The 19,974-nt window shown below is 44.5% G+C and overlaps 1 protein-coding gene across 1 annotated transcript in view; it reads right to left on the bottom strand.

The window, feature by feature from the left end:
• Positions 1-11,876: 11,876 nt before the first annotated feature.
• Positions 11,877-19,974, bottom strand: part of LOC120051651 (protein phosphatase 1 regulatory subunit 12A-like) — a 15,037-nt gene continuing 6,939 nt past the window's right edge. Inside the window, exon 7 of the mRNA XM_038998544.1 lies at positions 11,877-16,759. Within this exon, the coding sequence (XP_038854472.1) occupies positions 16,673-16,759 (87 nt within the window). The 3' untranslated portion in view covers positions 11,877-16,672. The remainder of the gene's footprint in view (positions 16,760-19,974) is intronic.

Here is a 19,974-nt window from a genome sequence, read left to right as displayed (position 1 = left end):
GTATAATCCACCATTATCATTATCTGCCCAACATAATTGTCTTTTCTCCAATTTGATTTCTACACCCGCTGAAACCCGTTTAAATTGTTCTAAACTGTCTGAGCCAATTGGGGACTGGTTTGTAATGCCGACCCCCAGTCTGCTCCTCCCCATAGCCAATCAAACCCGAGAGCAGATGTCCGGTCTCGTACACTGAGGGGATTCGATTATCTGGCCCGGGTTACACCGTCGAGAGGAGTTTGTATCGGGTGAAATGTGATTGCATTCGTTTTGGCCCCTTTCAAAACCCACTGGGAAGTCGGCGCAAAACCTCAGTGATGTAGCCTAGGCTAGATTAATCACGTGGAGTAATAAAGGCATAATTTGTAGTGATGTTTGTTTTGTCCTATATTTGTATTTAATTTATTTTTTATGTTTAATCCCAGCCCTCGTCCCCGCAGGAGTCCTTTTGCCTTTTGGTAGGCCGTCATTGTAAATAAGAGTTTGATCTTAAACTGACTTGCCTAGTTAAATAAAAGTTAAACAAAAAATAAAATAAATAAAAGGGCATGAATGAAAGAACTTCCTCCAGCTGAGCAGCAAAATGACTATGCTTTATTGGAACATCCCAAGCAGGTAACCAGTGCTGGAAAAATCTGCCCGACAATTAACAGTCAAGCCATCCATCTGTCCTCAGTCATGTCCAACATGGGAGTCAAGTTTGATCCTTCTCTGTCCTTTGATGCTCATACAAAACATATGTACAGACATCAATTTTCCCTCTAAGAGATATCGCCAGGCTCAAACCACAGCCAGATGCCGAGAAACTCTTCCACGCCTTCATCTTCTTCCGGATTGACTTCTGCAAAACTGTGTTCCCAGTCAGATCACTTCAGAGGCTACAACGTCTCCAGAATAGTGCTGCCAGAGTCCTGATCAGGACCAAGAAGTCAGCCCACATCACCCCCATCCTTACTGAACTCCACTGGCTACCTGTCACCTGTAGGATTTACTTTAAAATCCTCCTCCTAGTGTTTAAAGTCCTGAATGGGTTGAGTCCCACATACATCAAAGACGTCATTCCCATCAATGAGCCACATCGCACTCTCGCCTATAGCAACTCCCTACTGTTTAAGGTCCCCAAGACACGTGTCTGTACTATGGGGTACCGAGCCTTCTGCTCCCTTACCCCTCGCCTATGGAATGCTCTCAATGACCGTCTGAAAGCCGCTTCATCAATCTGAACGTTTAAAACAGTCTTTAAAACACATTTCTACAGACTGTCTTTCTTAAAGTCCTAACCTGGAAAATACTTTTAGGATTTAAAACCCATTTCTACAGACTCTCTTTCTTAAAGTCCTAACCTGGAAAGTACTTTTAGGATGTATAATTGCTAATTCCTGCCTTGATTCTAACTATATGGTGTTCATATCGTATTTTTTATTTTATTATCATAATTTTTTATTTTTGCCTATGTAGAGCTTTTGAGATAACACTGTAAAGCGCGATACAAATGAAATGTATTATAATGTTTTGTTATTAATGAGTAGGATTCTGTGTTAGCAGATAAAGCGTTTTTATCAAATGCAATCACTTTTGCATTTGATAAAAAAACGCTTTCTCTGCATTTCCATCGAAAACTAGTTTGAAAATTCGAACACATATTTAATTGAAAATAGATAGTATGTTTCTGGACGATGCAGCATATTGCCTTGTTTGACAATTTGACCGAACGGCGCAGAGTGCTCGATTTGAGAAGGGCGCTTCTCCCGGCTTTGCCGGTTCACGTCACCGCTCAGGTTATTAATAGGTTCCAGTCACTGATTCAAACCATCCAATCAGATGAGTGTTTTTTGTTCAAGATATAAAAATCTTTGTCTCTTTGATGTTATTCATGTTCCAGCAAATCATACTATTCAATCATGTACTGTAGCTGGCTAGCTGCAAGTCTGAGCATATTGAGGTAGAAAGGCTTGGCAGATGTTTTTTTAATGTTTATTATAATGATGTGGAAAATAAACTATGATTTTCACAAACTACAAAAATGTAAACATTGGCGCAAATGCATCTCTGAGTTCATCTAGGTTTAGCTAGGTCTGCTATGATATTAGATACAAAGAATTCAGATTATAAAACATCTTCTCTTTTTAGTCATAAAAAATACATTTGATTTTTGATTTTCTAGCCTGAATTCAAAATGGATTAAATCGTTTTTTTCTCTCACCCATCTACACACAATACCCCATAATGACAAAGTAAAAACATTTTTGTAGAAATGTTTGCAAATGGATTGAAAATGAAAGACAGAAATATGTCATTTGCATAAGCATTCACACCTATGATATAGTACTTTGTAGAAGCACCTTTGGCAGCCTTTCTGGGTAAATCTCTAAGCGCTTTCCACTCCTGGATTGTGCAACATTTGCCCATCCTTATTTTCTAAATTCTTGAAGCGTTGTCAAATTGGTTGTTGATCATTGCTAGACAACCATTTTCAGGTCTTGCCATAGATTTTCAAGTAGATTTAAGTCAAAACTGTAACTCGGCCACTCAGGAACATTCACTGTCTTCTTGGTAAGCAACTCCAGTATATATTTGGTCTTGTGTTTTAGGTTTATTGTCCTGCTGAAAGGTGAATCATCTTTCCAGTGTCTGGTGGAAAGCAGACTGAACCAGGTTTTCCTCTAGGAAAATACTCCTCAGTCCTTAACGATTACAAACATACCCATAACATGATGCAGCCACCACTATACTTAAAAATATAGAGCGTGGTACTCAGTAATGTGTTGTATTGGATTTGCCCCAAACATAACACTTTTTATTCAGAACAAAAATGTCATTGCTTTGCCACATTACTTTAATGCCTTTTTGCAAACAGGATGTATATTATGGAAGGTATTTATTTTGTACATGCTTCTTTCCTTTTACTCTGTCATTTAGGTTAGTATTGTGTAATAACTGTAATGTGTTCTATCACAGCCATTCAACTCTGTAACTTTTTAAAATCATCATTGGCCTCATGGTGAAATCCCTGGGCGGTTTCCTTCCTCTCCGGCAACTGAGTTAGGAAGGACGCCAGTATCTTTGTGTAGTGACTGGGTGTATTGATACACCATCCAAATGTGTAATTAATAACTTCACCATCCTCAAAGTGACATTCAATGTCTGCTTTTTTAATTTACCCATCTACCAATAGGTGCCCTTCTTTGCGAGGCATTAGAAAACCTCCCTGGTCTTTGTGGTTGAAATCCCCCCCCCACCACTAGCTGTGGAATCTGCCCCATGATTTGACCGTCTGCACATGTGCAGTATGAGAGAAGCAACCTCAGGGCGGAGTCAACCTGCCGACCACACGTTTTCATTTACAGAGGCTTTCCAGACAGACAAGCGGACAAGCGGACAAGCGGACAAGCGGACAAGCGGAGCCGGGTTCGTAGCTCAGTGTGTTCGCCTGGACATGTTCAGTACAACAAAAACGTCTTGGAACGTTCCATATAGAAATGTCATGAATAGAACTGAGGTGATTCATGAGAATCAGAGACATGTTTGTTCTACATAACACATCTCTATCCATAACACGCACACACACATTCATACTGACTCTACCCACGCACACACACTCATATACAATCCTCATTTATGCTGCTGCTACTCTGTTTATCATATATCCTGATGCCTGGTCACCTTACCCCTGTACATATCTACCTCCATCACACCAGTATCACCTGCACATTGTTAATATGGTACTGGAACTGACCCTGTATATAGTCACCTTACCCCTATACATATCTATCGCCCATCACTCCAGTATCCTTGCACATTGTTAAGTCTGTCAAAAGTGCGCAGGTTTGAGCATGTGTCTGTGTGCCATCACATCTCTATCAAGCCCAAAAGGAGAGAGAGAGAGAGAGAGAGAGAGAGAGAGAGAGACAGAGAGAGAGACAGAGAGAGAGACAGAGAGAGAGACAGAGAGAGAGACAGAGAGACTCTACCTAATCCTACAACTGAACCTGGTGGAGAGGACTACAGAGAATCATCTCACAGTGAGAACCTTCGCAGCGTCTGTGAGACTCGAGGATCTCCGTCAGGTTTTAAGCCAGTCAAATCAAAGAGAACAAAGATGATAAAAGGACAAAGATCCCGTATCAATACTAAAGGGTAGGAAATCCACACAGACATGTTACATCCTGTTGTTGTAGGGTGTGTGGCAAGTTTTTTTCTTTTACATTGGGTACATTTGATTAAACGTGATTAAACATGTGCAAACTCATACAAAGGATAAAGAACAGCTCTTTTGTGGATATTTGTGGATTCTGTTTTCACTCCACAGAAAGGTCACCTCCAAACTCCTGCTGCAGACAGGTTTACTTGTCATCTTTGTAGTAAAATGTTCATCTTCAACAGTAGGCTGATAGAGCACACGAGGAACCACACAGGGGAGAAATCACATCACTGCCGTGATTATGGCGAAGGATTCAGTCGGAGTGAACCTTTAAAAGTGTACACGAGGAGCCACACAGGGGTACTGTCTTTCTGGGGGAAATGTCTTGAGACAGAAGATTGAGAGACACAGTTTAACTCCCAGCTGTGAGAGGCACCTCAGGACACTACTATGTACATGAAGGCCCGGTAAAGTGACTAGGCATCAGGATAGATAATAATAAGGTAGATATGTACATGAAGGCATGGTAAAGTGACTAGGCATCAGGATAGATAATAATAAGGTATTTGAGGTAGATATGTACATGAAGGCATGGTAAAGTGACTAGGCATCAGGATAGATAATAATAAGGTATTTGAGGTAGATATGTACATGAAGGCATGGTAAAGTGACTAGGCATCAGGATAGATAATAATAAGGTATTTGAGGTAGATATGTACATGAAGGCAGGGTAAAGTGACTAGGCATCAGGATAGATAATAATAAGGTATTTGAGGTAGATATGTACATGAAGGCAGGGTAAAGTGACTAGGTATCAGGATAGATAATAATAAGGTATTTGAGGTAGATATGTACATGAAGGCAGGGTAAAGTGACTAGGTATCAGGATAGATAATAATACGGTATTTGAGGTAGATATGTACATGAAGGCATGGTAAAGTGACTAGGCATCAGGATAGATAATAATAAGGTATTTGAGGTAGATATGTACATGAAGGCAGGGTAAAGTGACAAGGTATCAAGATAGATAATAATACGGTATTTGAGGTAGATATGTACATGAAGGAAGGGTAAAGTGACTAGGCATCAGGATAGATAATAATGAGGTATTTGAGGTAGATATTTACATGAAGGCATGGTAAAGTGACTAGGCATCAGGATAGATAATAATAAGGTATTTGAGGTAGATATGTACATGAAGGCAGGGTAAAGTGACAAGGCATCAGGATAGATAATAATGAGGTAGATATGTACATGAAGGCAGGGTAAAGTGACTAGGCATCAGGATAGATAATAATGAGGTAGATATGTACATGAAGGCAGGGTAAAGTGACTAGGCATCATCTGTCCTCTACCGCTAACCAATATCAAACAGGACAGAGCATCGTCTGTGAGGCACAAAGCAGGCTGACGTGCCTCGTCTTCATCGGACGACATAAATATAGGTTGTATTTACAATGGTGTTTGTTCTTCACTGGTTGCCCTTTTCTTGTGGCAACAGGTCACAAATCTTGCTGCTGTGATGGCACACTGTGGTATTTCACCGAGTAGATATGTGAGTTTCCTTTCACTGCTAGGCTAATTAACATAGCTATCCCCCCTAGTCAGCTCAAGTTTAGTTTTTACATCTGATACCAACGTAACGTAAATCATAAATGAGCGTATGTCCACAACAGTTCTCACAGGCTACTGTCTGGGCAAGAAACAGCAAAAACTAAACATGTGTAACAGTATAACTTTAGTACGTCCCCTCGCCCCGACACGGGCGCGAACCAGGGACCCTCTGCACACATCAACAACGGTCGCCCACGAAGCATCGTTACCCATCGCTCCACAAAGGCCACGGCCCTTGCAGAGCAAGGGGCAACACTACTAATAGGTTTCAGAGTAAGTGACGTAACTGATTGAAACGCTACTAGCGCGTACCCGCTAACTAGCTAGCCATTTCACATCCGTTACACATGCACTGTCGGGATAACTTGCGGTGGCCCTCCCCGTGCCCAGACCCCCCCCCCCCCCCCCCCCCCCCCCCCCTCTCTACCAACCACAAGGACACCTGGCATGGAAACATTCTCCAGGCATTTCCCTTGATTGGCAGACAACAGGGTGACTGGCAGACAACAGGGTGACTGGGGTATCAGAGTTATATAGCAGGTTTGCATGATCAATAAACATGGATTGATCGTGTCGCGGTGACCCTCCTGGTCGGCAGGCACCATCTGAATCTGTCAAGACTAAAGACTTCACCAAGAGCTGGCACCATTTTAACCTGTCAAGACTAGAAAGCATCACCAAAAGCTGGCACCATCTGAACCTGTCTAGACTAGAGACTAGAGCAGGCACCATCTGAACCTGTCTAGAATAGAGACTAGAGCAGGCACCATCTGAACCTGTCTAGAATAGAGACTAGAGCAGGCACCATCTGAACCTGTCTAGACTAGAGACTAGAGCAGGCACCATCTGAACCTGTCTAGACTAGAGACTAGAACAGACACCATCTGAACCTGTCTAGACTAGAGACTAGAGCAGGCACCATCTGAACCTGTCTAGACTAGAGACTAGAACAGACACCATCTGAACCTGTCTAGACTAGAGACTAGAGCAGGCACCTTCTGAACCTGTCTAGACTAGAGACTAGAGCAGGCACCATCTGAACCTGTCTAGAATAGAGACTAGAGCAGGCACCATCTGAACCTGTCTAGACTAGAGACTAGAGCAGGCACCATCTGAACCTGTCTAGACTAGAGACTAGAGCAGGCACCATCTGAACCTGTCTAGACTAGAGACTAGAACAGGCACCATCTGAACCTGTCTAGACTAGAGACTAGAGCAGGCACCATCTGAACCTGTCTAGACTAGAGACTAGAGCAGGCACCATCTGAACCTGTCTAGAATAGAGACTAGAGCAGGCACTATCTGAACCTGTCTAGAATAGAGACTAGAGCAGGCACCATCTGAACCTGTCTAGACTAGAGCAGGCACCATCTGAACCGGTCTAGACTAGAGCAGGCACCATCTGAACCGGTCTAGACTAGAGCAGGCACCATCTTCACCCTCCATAATTTTTTTCTTCTTTAAATAACTTTTATCACCTTTTCTATGTTTGTCTGTATACTGTAATTAAGCTTTCAGCTGCCAATGTGTATAAGACTAATAGTTAAGATCAGAGTTTTTATCTGACATTCCGCACTTCCACCACTAGATGTCACTAGGGGGCTGTTTTGTCCTCTGGCTGGCTTCGTGCCACGGGTGAGAGCCTCAAACCCTGGGAAAACCAGCGCTTTTCCCCATATAAGGTTGCGATCCATCCGCTTCCCTCTCTTCCTCCTTTCCTCTCACTCTATCTTTCTCAGACCGGAGGGATATTTTAGAGAGAGAGAGAGAGAGAGAGAGAGAGAGAGAGAGAGAGAGAGAGAGAGAGAGAGAGAGAGAGAGAGAGAGAGAGAGAGAGAGAAAGAGAGAGAGAGTCTAGGCCAGCCAGGCCTACCTTATTAGGAGCTGAGCTGGTTGTCAGCAGCTTTATTCCTACAGGACAGTGTTTGGTCTCTACCTCTGTCCTACTATCGCTGTTCACAGCACATAGATGGAACTAGCAGATGGGCCTGTCTGGGACTAATACCTATGTATGGATGGGAACCATATTACATTTGAATCATTAAGCAGATGCTCTTATTCAGAGCAACTTCGGGTTAAGTGCCTTGCTCAAGGGCAGATCAACAGATTGTTCACCTAGTCGGCTCCGGGATTCGAACCAGAAAACTTTGGTGTGTGTGTGCGTCTGCGTGTGTGTGTGTGTGTGTGTGTGTTTCTGCGTGTGCATCTGCGTGTGTGTGTGTGTGTATGTGTGTATGTGTGTGTGTGTGTGTGATACTGACTGGTATCTATGTATGGATGGGGAACCTACAGTAGGCCTCCTAAGATTTTGTTGAGTCTATATAAAACACTTTGGGCTGGTTTCCTGGACACAGAGTAAACCTAGTCCTGGACTATAAAGAATTTCAATAGAGATACTCCATTGAGCATGCTATTTAGTCCTGGAATAGTGTTAATCTGGGTCAGGGAAACAGGCCCGTAAATTTGCAGTGTCTTGGAGATGCAATGTTGCCTGAAGTAGCTTCACCTTACAACTGTTAGTAGGATCAAACGATGACAACATTCTGTTGATCAGTAATATTGGTTCAAAATTAACACACACATGAACTCTCTCTCCTTTCCTCCTCTCTCTCTCTCCTTTCCTCCTCTCTCTCTCTCCTTTCCTCTTCTCTCTCGCTCCTTTCCTCCTCTCACTCTCTCCTTTCCTCATCTCTCTCTCTCCTTTCCTCCTCTCTCTCTCCTTCTCTCCTCTCTCTCTCCTTTCCTCCTCTCTCTCTCGCCTTTCCTCCTCTCTCTCCTTTCCTCCTCTCTCTCTCTCTCTCTCTCCTTTCCTCCTCTCTCTCTCCTTTCCTCCTCTCTCTCTCCTTTCCTCTCTCTCTCTCTCTCTCTCCTTTCCTCCTCTCTCTCTCCTTTCCTCCTCTCTCTCTCCTTTCCTCTCTCTCTCTCCTTTCCTCTCTCTCTCTCTCTCCTTTCCTCCTCTCTCTCCTTTGCTCCTCTCTCCTTTCCTCCTCTCTCTCTCTCCTTTCCTCCTCTCTCTCTCCTTTCCTCCTCTCTCTCCTTCTCTCCTCTCTCTCTCATTCTCTCCTCCTCTCTCTCTCCTTTCCTCCTCTCTCTCTCATTTCCTCCTCTCTCTCTCATTTCCTCCTCTCTCTCTCTCCTTTCCTCCTCTCTCTCTCTCCTTTCCTCCTCTCTCTCTCCTTTCCTCCTCTCTCTCTCCTTTCCTCCTCTCTCTCCCCTTTCCTCCTCTCTCTCTCTCCTTTCCTCCTCTCTCTCTCCTTTCCTCTCTCTCCTTTCCTCCTCTCTCTCTCCTTTCCTCCTCTCTCTCTCCTTTCCTCCTCTGTGGGAAGGTCGTGGACATTGTTCCAGCTGTTCTCTTCATTTTCTATTTTTTTCTCTCCTTCCAATGATGTGAGACATCTGGTTACCAGGCACGCTAGCAAGCAACGGGACACACAGGGTGGGGGGCTTGGATTGAGTGTGTGTGTGTGTGAGAGAGATGGGGGAGAGAGCGAAAGTGTGTGTGTGTGTGTGTGTGTGTGTGAGAGAGAGAGAGTGAGACAGGGAGAGAGAGTGTGTGTGTGTGTGTGTGTGTGTGTGTGTGTGTGTGTGTGTGTGTGTGTGTGTGTGTGTGTGTGTGTGTGTGTGTGAGTGAGCGGAAGCCTAAACATTCAGACACTCACAAACATCAGGCAGATTGATGGCTCCATTGCCAGCAGATGCACGGAAATGTTACCAGCCAAACAGACAGGCAGCCAGACAGACTGTCAGCAAGACCTTCAAGTTTACAGCAACTACTTGTACACTGTGTTTGTTTCCCAAATGGAACCCTATTCCCTATATAGTGCACTACTTTAGACCAGAGCCCTTTAGAACCCTATTCCCTATATAGTGCACTACTTTAGACCAGAGCCCTATGGAACCCTATTCCCTATATAGTGCACTACTTTAGACCAGAGCCCTATAGAACCCTATTCCCTATATAGGGCACTACTTTTGACCAGGACCCATAGAGCTCTGGTGAAAAGTGGTACACTATATAGGGAATATGGTGCTATTTGGGACACATGGTCCTTTGTAGCTCAGTTGGTAGAAGATGGCGCTTGTAACGCCAGGGTAGTGGGTTTGATTCCTGCGACCACCCATACGTGAAATGTATGAACGCATGGCTAAATAGCTTTGGCTAAAAGCTTCTGCTAAATGGCATAATTTTATCTGTAGCACTACTGGGCTTACTGGGCTTCCACTACTGGGCTTCCTCTTCAGAGGACGAGTGTTGAATGATCTAAGATCAGTTTGGCTTTTTTCCAATTATAATGAATTAATAAAGGGGGACCTGATCCTAGTTCAGCACTCCTAGTCTCATACGCTTTATGACTATGAGACATAAAGACACTAAATACACTTGGATATGGAAACTATCCCTTCACTTGGACACGATGTGGTAGCAGATAAAAACTATCCCTTCACATGGACATGATGTGGTAGCAGATAGAAACTATCCCTTCACATGGACATGATGTGGTAGCAGATAAAAACTATCCCTTCACATGGACATGATGTGGTAGCAGATAGAAACTATTCCTTCACATGGACATGATGTGGTAGCAGATAGAAACTATCCCTTCACATGGACATGATGTGGTAGCAGATAGAAACTATTCCTTCACATGGACATGATGTGGTAGCAGATAGAAACTATCCCTTCACATGGACATGATGTGGTAGCAGATAAAAACTATCCCTTCACATGGACATGATGTGGTAGCAGATAGAAACTATTCCTTCACATGGACATGATGTGGTAGCAGATAGAAACTATCCCTTCACATGGACATGATGTGGTAGCAGATAGAAACTATTCCTTCACATGGACATGATGTGGTAGCAGATAGAAACTATTCCTTCACATGGACATGATGTGGTAGCAGATAGAAACTATTCCTTCACATGGACATGATGTGGTAGCAGATAGAAACTATTCCTTCACATGGACATGATGTGGTAGCAGATAGAAACTATTCCTTCACATGGACATGATGTGGTAGCAGATAGAAACTATTCCTTCACATGGACATGATGTGGTAGCAGATAGAAACTATTCCTTCACTTGGACATGATGTGGTAGCAGATAGAAACTATTCCTTCACATGGACATGATGTGGTAGCAGATAGAAACTATCCCTTCACTTGGACATGATGTGGTAGCAGATAGAAACTATTCCTTCACATGGACATGATGTGGTAGCAGATAGAAACTATTCCTTCACATGGACATGATGTGGTAGCAGATAGAAACTATTCCTTCACTTGGACATGATGTGGTAGCAGATAGAAACTATCCCTTCACATGGACATGATGTGGTAGCAGATAGAAACTATTCCTTCACATGGACATGATGTGGTAGCAGATAGAAACTATTCCTTCACTTGGACATGATGTGGTAGCAGATAGAAACTATCTCTTCACTTGGACATGATGTGGTAGCAGATAGAAACTATCCCTTCACTTGGACATGATGTGGTAGCAGATAAAAACTATCCCTTCACTTGGACATGATGTGGTAGCAGATAGAAACTATCTCTTCACTTGGACATGATGTGGTAGCAGATAGAAACTATCCCTTCACATGATGTGGTAGCAGATAAAAACTATCCCTTCACATGATGTGGTAGCAGATAAAAACTATCCCTTCACATGATGTGGTAGCAGATAAAAACTATCCCTTCACTTGGACATGAAAACTCCTCCTTCGCATTCTAATGTTAAGGAGTATTGTTGGACTTTCATGACCTCTCTTCAGTCATCAGGGACATGTAGTAAACCTAAAAATAGAGTTGAAAGGATTCTCCTACTTACATCAACAGCCATATACAGTCAACCACTGGATACCAACCGCAGTTTTAAAGGAGCAATCTGGGATTCGAGAAAGAAAACCCCCCCCGACAAAGGCGGCAACTTGTTTAGGTTAACGTCTAAGGAACGGCGCTGGAGAAACGTAACCACTCTCAGACCTATTGATGGCTATATATAATTAAAGAATAATTCCCCCCAAAAAATGGATTTACCAATCCCAGATTGTCCCTTTAAAACAGAACACTAGATACACACATACGTTCAAACAGCAATAGACAGTGGAGCAGAGGTTTACAAACACATGCTTTATTAGGTGCTGTCATCCATGTAATATTATTAGACCAACATGGTGATGAAGACTACATGGGATTCATTTCTCTCAACATGATTATTATTAATTCAAGCCTAATATTACTTATTTATTACACATGTATAATATAATATACATAATCCAACAATGTGGCTCCCTGGCAAAGCGGGAGAGATTGACATCAGACAAATGGAAAAATACGAAAATAATATATTTTATCATATTTTATTATGGTAATAATAATAATAAACAATGCATTGCATATTAGGCTTTTACAGAACAGCAAGTCTATAATATTGTGCAATGACCTTTGACCCTCAGCTCTGCGGTGATACACCTCTCCTCCCGCTATCCGTTCCGTTCCCCTCCCTACTTCCCAATAGAAACCTAAGGAGGGAGTTTAGCACTGGGCCCAATAATCTGTCCTTTCTACCAAAGTGTGCACTTGTTCACTTGCTTTCTTGGGTATCAAAGCAAATTCATGGTGAAACTCCCTCTAGTCTAGTCCTCCACCCATCCTCTAGTCAATACCTCCACCTATCCTCTAGTCTAGTCCATACCTCCACCTATCCTCTAGTCTAGTCCATACCTCCACCTATGCTCTAGTCTAGTCAATACCTCCACCTATCCTCTAGTCTAGTCCATACCTCCACCTATCCTCTAGTCTAGTCAATACCTCCACCTATCCTCTAGTCTAGTCAATACCTCCACCTATCCTCTAGTCTAGTCCATACCTCCACCTATCCTCTAGTCTAGTCAATACCTCCACCTATCCTCTAGTCTAGTCAATACCTCCACCTATCCTCTAGTCTAGTTAATACCTCCACCTATCCTCTAGTCTAGTCAATACCTCCACCTATCCTCTAGTCTAGTCAATACCTCCACCTATGCTCTAGTCTAGTCAATACCTCCACCTATCCTCTAGTCTAGTCAATACCTCCACCTATCCTCTAGTCTAGTCAATACCTCCACCTATCCTCTAGTCTAGTCCATACCTCCACCTATCCTCTAGTCTAGTCCATACCTCCACCTATCCTCTAGTCCATACCTCCACCTATCGTCTAGTCCATACCTCCACCTGTCGTCTAGTCAATACCTCCACCTATCCTCTAGTCTAGTTAATACCTCCACCTATCCTCTAGTCTAGTCAATACCTCCATGTATCCTCTAGTCTAGTCCATACCTCCACCTGTCCTCTAGTCTAGTCCATACCTCCACCTGTCCTCTAGTCTAGTCCATACCTCCACCTGTCCTCTAGTCTAGTCCATACCTCCACCTATCCTCTAGTCAATACCTCCACCTATCCTCTAGTCTAGTCTTCCACCTATCCTCTAGTCTAGTCTAGTCCTCCACCTATCCTCTAGTCTAGTCCATACCTCCACCTATCCTCTAGTCTAGTCAATACCTCCACCTGTCCTCTAGTCTAGTCCATACCTCCACCTATCCTCTAGTCTAGTCAATACCTCCACCTATCCTCTAGTCTAGTCTTCCACCTATCCTCTAGTCTAGTCCATACCTCCACCTGTCCTCTAGTCTAGTCCATACCTCCACCTATCCTCTAGTCTAGTCAATACCTCCACCTATCCTCTAGTCTAGTCAATACCTCCACCTATCCTCTAGTCTAGTCAATACCTCCACCTATCCTCTAGTCTAGTCAATACCTCCACCTATCCTCTAGTCTAGTCAATACCTCCACCTATCCTCTAGTCTAGTCAATACCTCCACCTATCCTCTAGTCTAGTCCATACCTCCACCTATCCTCTAGTCTAGTCCATACCTCCACCTATCCTCTAGTCTAGTCCATACCTCCACCTATCCTCTAGTCTAGTCTATACCTCCACCTATCCTCTAGTCTAGTCAATACCTCCACCTATCCTCTAGTCTAGTCAATACCTCCACCTATCCTCTAGTCTAGTCTTCCACCTATCCTCTAGTCTAGTCCATACCTCCACCTATCCTCTAGTCTAGTCAATACCTCCACCTATCCTCTAGTCTAGTCCATACCTCCACCTATCCTCTAGTCCATACCTCCACCTATCGTCTAGTCCATACCTCCACCTGTCGTCTAGTCAATACCTCCACCTATCCTCTAGTCTAGTTAATACCTCCACCTATCCTCTAGTCTAGTCAATACCTCCACCTATCCTCTAGTCTAGTCAATACCTCCACCTATCCTCTAGTCTAGTCAATACCTCCACCTATCCTCTAGTCTAGTCAATACCTCCACCTATCCTCTAGTCTAGTTAATACCTCCACCTGTCCTCTAGTCTAGTCCATACCTCCACCTGTCCTCTAGTCTAGTCCATACCTCCACCTGTCCTCTAGTCTAGTCCATACCTCCACCTATCCAATGCTTTTACATTTGTGAAGGAGTGCACGAGTGCACACTTCAGGAGAAAGGACAGATTATTGGGATTGCAGATTTGTGGATGAGGGGAGCTGTTTTGTATAGTATGAATCAGGACGGGGCTTAGCTTGGCCTGGCGCTGACCTGTGATCGCTTAGCTTGGCCTGGCGCAGATCTGTGATCGCTTAGCTTGGCCTGGCGCAGATCTGTGATCGCTTAGCTTGGCCTGGCTGGTGGTGAGTAAAGTGCTGTGGTCAACAGACTGCTCTGTCTGTGGTCATTTAAAGGAGCATGGAGTGGGTCTGTGGGTCCCAAATGGCACCCTATTCCCTATGTAGTGCACTAATTTTAACTAGGGCCTATAGCACCCTATTCCCTATCTAGTGCACTACTTTTAACCAGGGCCCTGATGTAGTGCACTACTTAGATGAGGGTTTCATTTGGGACGCAGACTCTGTGGGCCACTAAACAAAAACACTAGTGAGGGGAAGAGTGGATCTCTGGTGGGTTCAGAACACTATAGTGTGTGAGGGGAAGAGTGGATCTCTGGTGGGTTCAGAACACTATAGTGTGTGAGGGGAAGAGTGGATCTCTGGTGGGTTCAGAACACTATAGTGTGTGAGGGGAAGAGTGGATCTCTGGTGGGTTCAGAACACTATAGTGTGTGAGGGGAAGAGTGGATCTCTGGTGGGTTCAGAACACTATAGTGTTTGAGGGGAAGAGTGGATCTCTGGTGGGTTCAGAACACTATAGTGTTTGAGGGGAAGAGTGGATCTCTGGTGGGTTCAGAACACGCATGTGTGTGAGGGGAAGAGTGGATCTCTGGTGGGTTCAGAACACGCATGTGTGTGAGGGGAAGAGTGGATCTCTGGTGGGTTCAGAACACGCATGTGTGTGAGGGGAAGAGTGGATCTCTGGTGGGTTCAGAACACGCATGTGGAATGACACTACCAGATTAAGAGGCTCATGGAGTGCAATGACACTACCAGATTAAGAGGGACATGGAGTGCAATGACACTACCAGATTAAGAGGGACATGGAGTGCAATGACACTACCAGATTAAGAGGCTATTGGAGTACAATGACACTACCAGATTAAGAGGCTCATGGAGTACAATGACACTACCAGATTAAGAGGCTATTGGAGTGCAATGACACTACCAGATTAAGAGGCTCATGGAGTACAATGACACTACCAGATTAAGAGGCTCATGGAGTACAATGACACTACCAGATTAAGAGGCTCATGGAGTACAATGACACTACCAGATTAAGAGGCTCATGGAGTACAATGACACTACCAGATTAAGAGGCTATTGGAGTGCAATGACACTACCAGATTAAGAGGCTATTGGATTTCCCCCCAGTTGGTCTTTTAGAGATTGAAGTCTGAAAGTGACTGAATACAGAAAAGTGAAATGAAAATAACGTGGAAATGTTACTGTTACCAGTTTAAAAGTGAAAATATTTCAGCCCATAAAACACAAAGGGTTGTTTTTTCCGGACACAGCAGCGGATGTGCAACACCACCCTCATTCTTTACAGACTAGATGCTGAACTAAAAACCTTGCTGAATGGAGAGAAGAATCTCCATTAGGTTTGGACTAGGCTTTATCTGTGTCCGGGAAAACAGGCCCCTCCAACTGTTAAGAAAGGTCATGGTTTCTGTTTACAGTTTAGGATGTCACACAAAGAAAGCTGTATGGATGTCTATGGTTTGGATCCAGGGTCTGGCACGGAGTCGATGTGAAAGCCTCTATAAGGAGTGTATTTGTGGGGTAGGAGAGTTTTGAGTGGGAGGGACTGAGATCCGTAGTTAGTACAATAGCAGAGTGGGTTGGTGGAAAAGGTGGTGTGTGAATGTGGTGGTCACAAAACAAAATAAATTACTAAGTGGGAGAGCTAAGGGACCAAGATGCCTTGGACCGGTGCAATGTGTGTGGAAGGCAGGATTGTGTGTGGATGGCACCAGAAGAAGGATTGTGTATTCTCATATTAGTGTTCCCCCTTGTGAACATTGTCTATATCCTGTTTTTTTTTACATCACAATCCCATGGGCATTTGGCTGTTGTCACGTCTCTTTGCTACTATGCGAGCCGTTGTCATGACCACAGTTGTCATGGCTACCTGCCATGGATACGGTCCTGTCTTCAAAGTGGGCATAAGACACACACACACAACAAGCCACAGCGATTGGTCAGGACTAAGGAAGAAGAGGCGTCACAATCAAGTCAAGATATGGTGTTGTTTAGAGTACCACATTCTCATACGTCTTCTCTTTTCTGTTTCTTGTCCCCCCCCCCTCTTCTCTTCTCTCTCTCTCTCTCTTTCATTCTTTGGCACTGGTAGGAATGTGAGGTGGGAGGGGTGGATGGACGGAGGGAGGGAGTGGGCTTCCCTGTTGTCTCTCGCTCTCGTTCTCTCCGTCTATTTGGAGAGCTTACTGATGACTCTGATCAACGCTCCGTTCTCGTCTTTCAGTCGCTGGTTGTCAGCTCTCAGGTCACCGAGCACCTAGAGGAACAACATTGGTTATTAGGTTGAAAACTGACATTGGATATATCCCAAATGGAACCCTATTCCCTATATAGTGCACTACTTTAGACCAGAGCCCTATGGCACCCTATTCTCTATATAGTGCACTACTTTAGACCAGAGCCCTATGGCACCCTATTCTCTATATAGTGCCTTACTATTAACCAGGGTCCAAAAGTAGGGCACTACAGTCGTGGCCAAAAGATTTGAGAATGACACAAATATTAATTTCCACAAAGTCTGCTGCCTCAGTGTCTTTAGATATTGTTGTCAGATGTTACTATGGAATACTGAAGTATAATTACAAGCATTTCATAAGTGTCAAAGGCTTTTATTGACAATTACATGAAGTTGATGCAAAGAGTCAATATTTGCAGTGTTGACCCTTCTTTTTCAAGACCTCTGCAATCCGCCCTGGCATGCTGTCAATTAACTTCTGGGCCACGTCCTGACTGATGGCAGCCCATTCTTGCATAATCAATGCTTGGAGTTTGTCAGAATTTGTGGGGTTTTGTTTGTCCACCCGCCTCTTGATGATTGACCACAAGTTCTCAATGGGATTAAGGTTTGGGGAGTTTCCTGGCCATGGACCCAAAATATCGATGTTCTGTTCCCCGAGCCACTTAGTTATCACTTTTGCCTTAAGGCAAGGTGCTCCATCATGCTGGAAAAGGCATTGTTCGTCACCAAACTGTTCCTGGATGGCTGGGAGAAGTTGCTCTCGGAGGATGTGTTGGTACCATTCTTTTTTCACGGCTGTGTGTTCTTAGGCAAAATTGTGAGTGAGCACACTCCCTTGGCTGAGAAGCAACCCCACACATGAATGGTCGCAGGATGATTTACTGTTGGCATGACACAGGACTGATGGTAGCGCTCACCTTGTCTTCTCCGGACAAGCTTTTTTCCAGATGCCCCAAACAATCGGAAAGGGGATTCAACAGAGAAAATTACTTTACCCCAGTCCTCAGCAGTCCAATCCCTGTACCTTTTGCAGAATATCAGTCTGTCCCTGATGTTTTTCGTGGAGAGAAGTGGCTTCTTTGCTGCCCTTCTTGACACCAGGCCATCCTCCAAAAGTCTTCGCCTCACTGTGCGTGCAGATGCACTCACACCTGCCTGCTGCCATTCCTGAGCAAGCTCTGTACTGGCGATGCCCCGATCCCACAGCTGAATCAACTTTAGGAGACAGTCCTGGCGCTTGCTGGACTTTCTTGGGCGCCCTGAAGCCTTCTTCACAACATTGAACCGCTCTCCTTGAAGTTCTTGATGATCCGATAAATGGTTGAATTAGGTGCAATCTTACTGGCAGCAATATCCTTGCCTGTGAAGCCCTTTATGTGCAAAGCAAGGATGACGGCACATGTTTCCTTGCAGGTAACCATAGTTGACAGAGGAAGAACAATGATTCCAAGCACCACCCTCCTTTTGAAGCTTCCAGTCTGTTATTCGAACTCAATCAGCATGACAGAGTGATCTCCAGCCTTGTCCTCGTCAACACTCACACCTGCGTTAACGAGAGAATCACTGACGTCAGCTGGTCCTTTTGTGGCAAGGCTGAAATGCAGTCGAAATGTTTTTGGGGGATTCAGTTCATTTGCATGGCAAAGAGGGAGTTTGCAATTAATTGCAATTCATCCGATCACTCTTCTTAACATTCTGGAGTATATGCAAATTGCCATCATACAAACTGAGGCAGCAGACTGTGAAAATTAATATTTGTGTCATTCTCAAAAACTCTCACCCCCAACTGTTTGGCTAGATGAAAATTGACATTGTTACAATGCTTGTGTAAAGAAAGACAATCCAATGTACGATAATCAGATGGATCATGGTTTCATTTTCATGCAGCTTAGTTTGGTTACCACCTACTTGAGCTCAGGTATGTCTGCAACAGAAACGGAGAGTTAAGTGAACACGGTAAAAGGTGGTAGGATGTATTAGAGCGTTGGGGTAGGAAGACAGGAGGAGGTGGTAGGATGTATTAGAGCGTTGGGGTAGGAAGACAGGAGGAGGTGGTAGGATGTATTAGAGCGTTGGGGTAGGAAGACAGGAGGAGGTGGTAGGATGTATTAGAGCGTTGGGGTAGGAAGACAGGAGGAGGTGGTAGGATGTATTAGAGCGTTGGGGGAGGAAGACAGGAGGAGGTGGTAGGATGTATTAGAGCGTTGGGGTAGGAAGACAGGAGGAGGTGGTAGGATGTATTAGAGCGTTGGGGTAGGAAGACAGGAGGAGGTGGTAGGATGTATTAGAGCGTTGGGGGAGGAAGACAGGAGGAGGTGGTAGGATGTATTAGAGCGTTGGGGTAGGAAGACAGGAGGAGGTGGTAGGATGTATTAGAGCGTTGGGGTAGGAAGACAGGAGGAGGTGGTAGGATGTATTAGAGCGTTGGGGGAGAAAGACAGGAGAACAGGAGGTGGTAGGATGTATTAGAGCGTTGGGGGAGGAAGAGAGGAGAACACCCATTGGATAGGAGTACCAGTGATCTCCACCCCCATTGGATAGGAGTACCAGTGATCTCCACCCCCATTGGATAGGAGTACCAGTGATCTCCACCCCCATTGGATAGGAGTACCAGTGATCTCCACCCCCATTGGATAGCAGTACCAGTGATCTCCACCCCCATTGGATAGGAGTACCAGTGATCTCCACCCCCATTGGATAGCAGTACCAGTGATCTCCACACCCATTGGATATGAGTACCAGTGATCTCCACACCCATTGGATAGGAGTACCAGTGATCTCCACACCCATTGGATAGCAGTACCAGTGATCTCCACACCCATTGGATAGCAGTACCAGTGATCTCCACCCCCATTGGATAGCAGTACCAGTGATCTCCACCCCCATTGGATAGCAGTACCAGTGATCTCCACCCCCACTGGATAGGAATACCAGTGATCTCCACCCCCATTGGATAGCAGTACCAGTGATCTCCACCCCCATTGGATAGCAGTACCAGTGATCTCCACCCCCATTGGATAGCAGTACCAGTGATCTCCACCCCCATTGGATAGCAGTACCAGTGATCTCCACCCCCATTGGATAGCAGTACCAGTGATCTCCACCCCCATTGGATAGCAGTACCAGTGATCTCCACCCCCACTGGATAGGAATACCAGTGATCTCCACCCCCTGGGCCTATATTCACAAAGCCTCTCAGTAGTAGTAGTGCTGATCAAATTGTTATTACATTT

The sequence above is a fragment of the Salvelinus namaycush genome, chromosome 8 (genome assembly GCF_016432855.1).
Source record: "Salvelinus namaycush isolate Seneca chromosome 8, SaNama_1.0, whole genome shotgun sequence".
NCBI lineage: Eukaryota > Metazoa > Chordata > Actinopteri > Salmoniformes > Salmonidae > Salvelinus > Salvelinus namaycush.
Note: the sequence above shows the minus strand (reverse complement) of the source record. Positions and strands in the feature narration are given on the sequence as shown.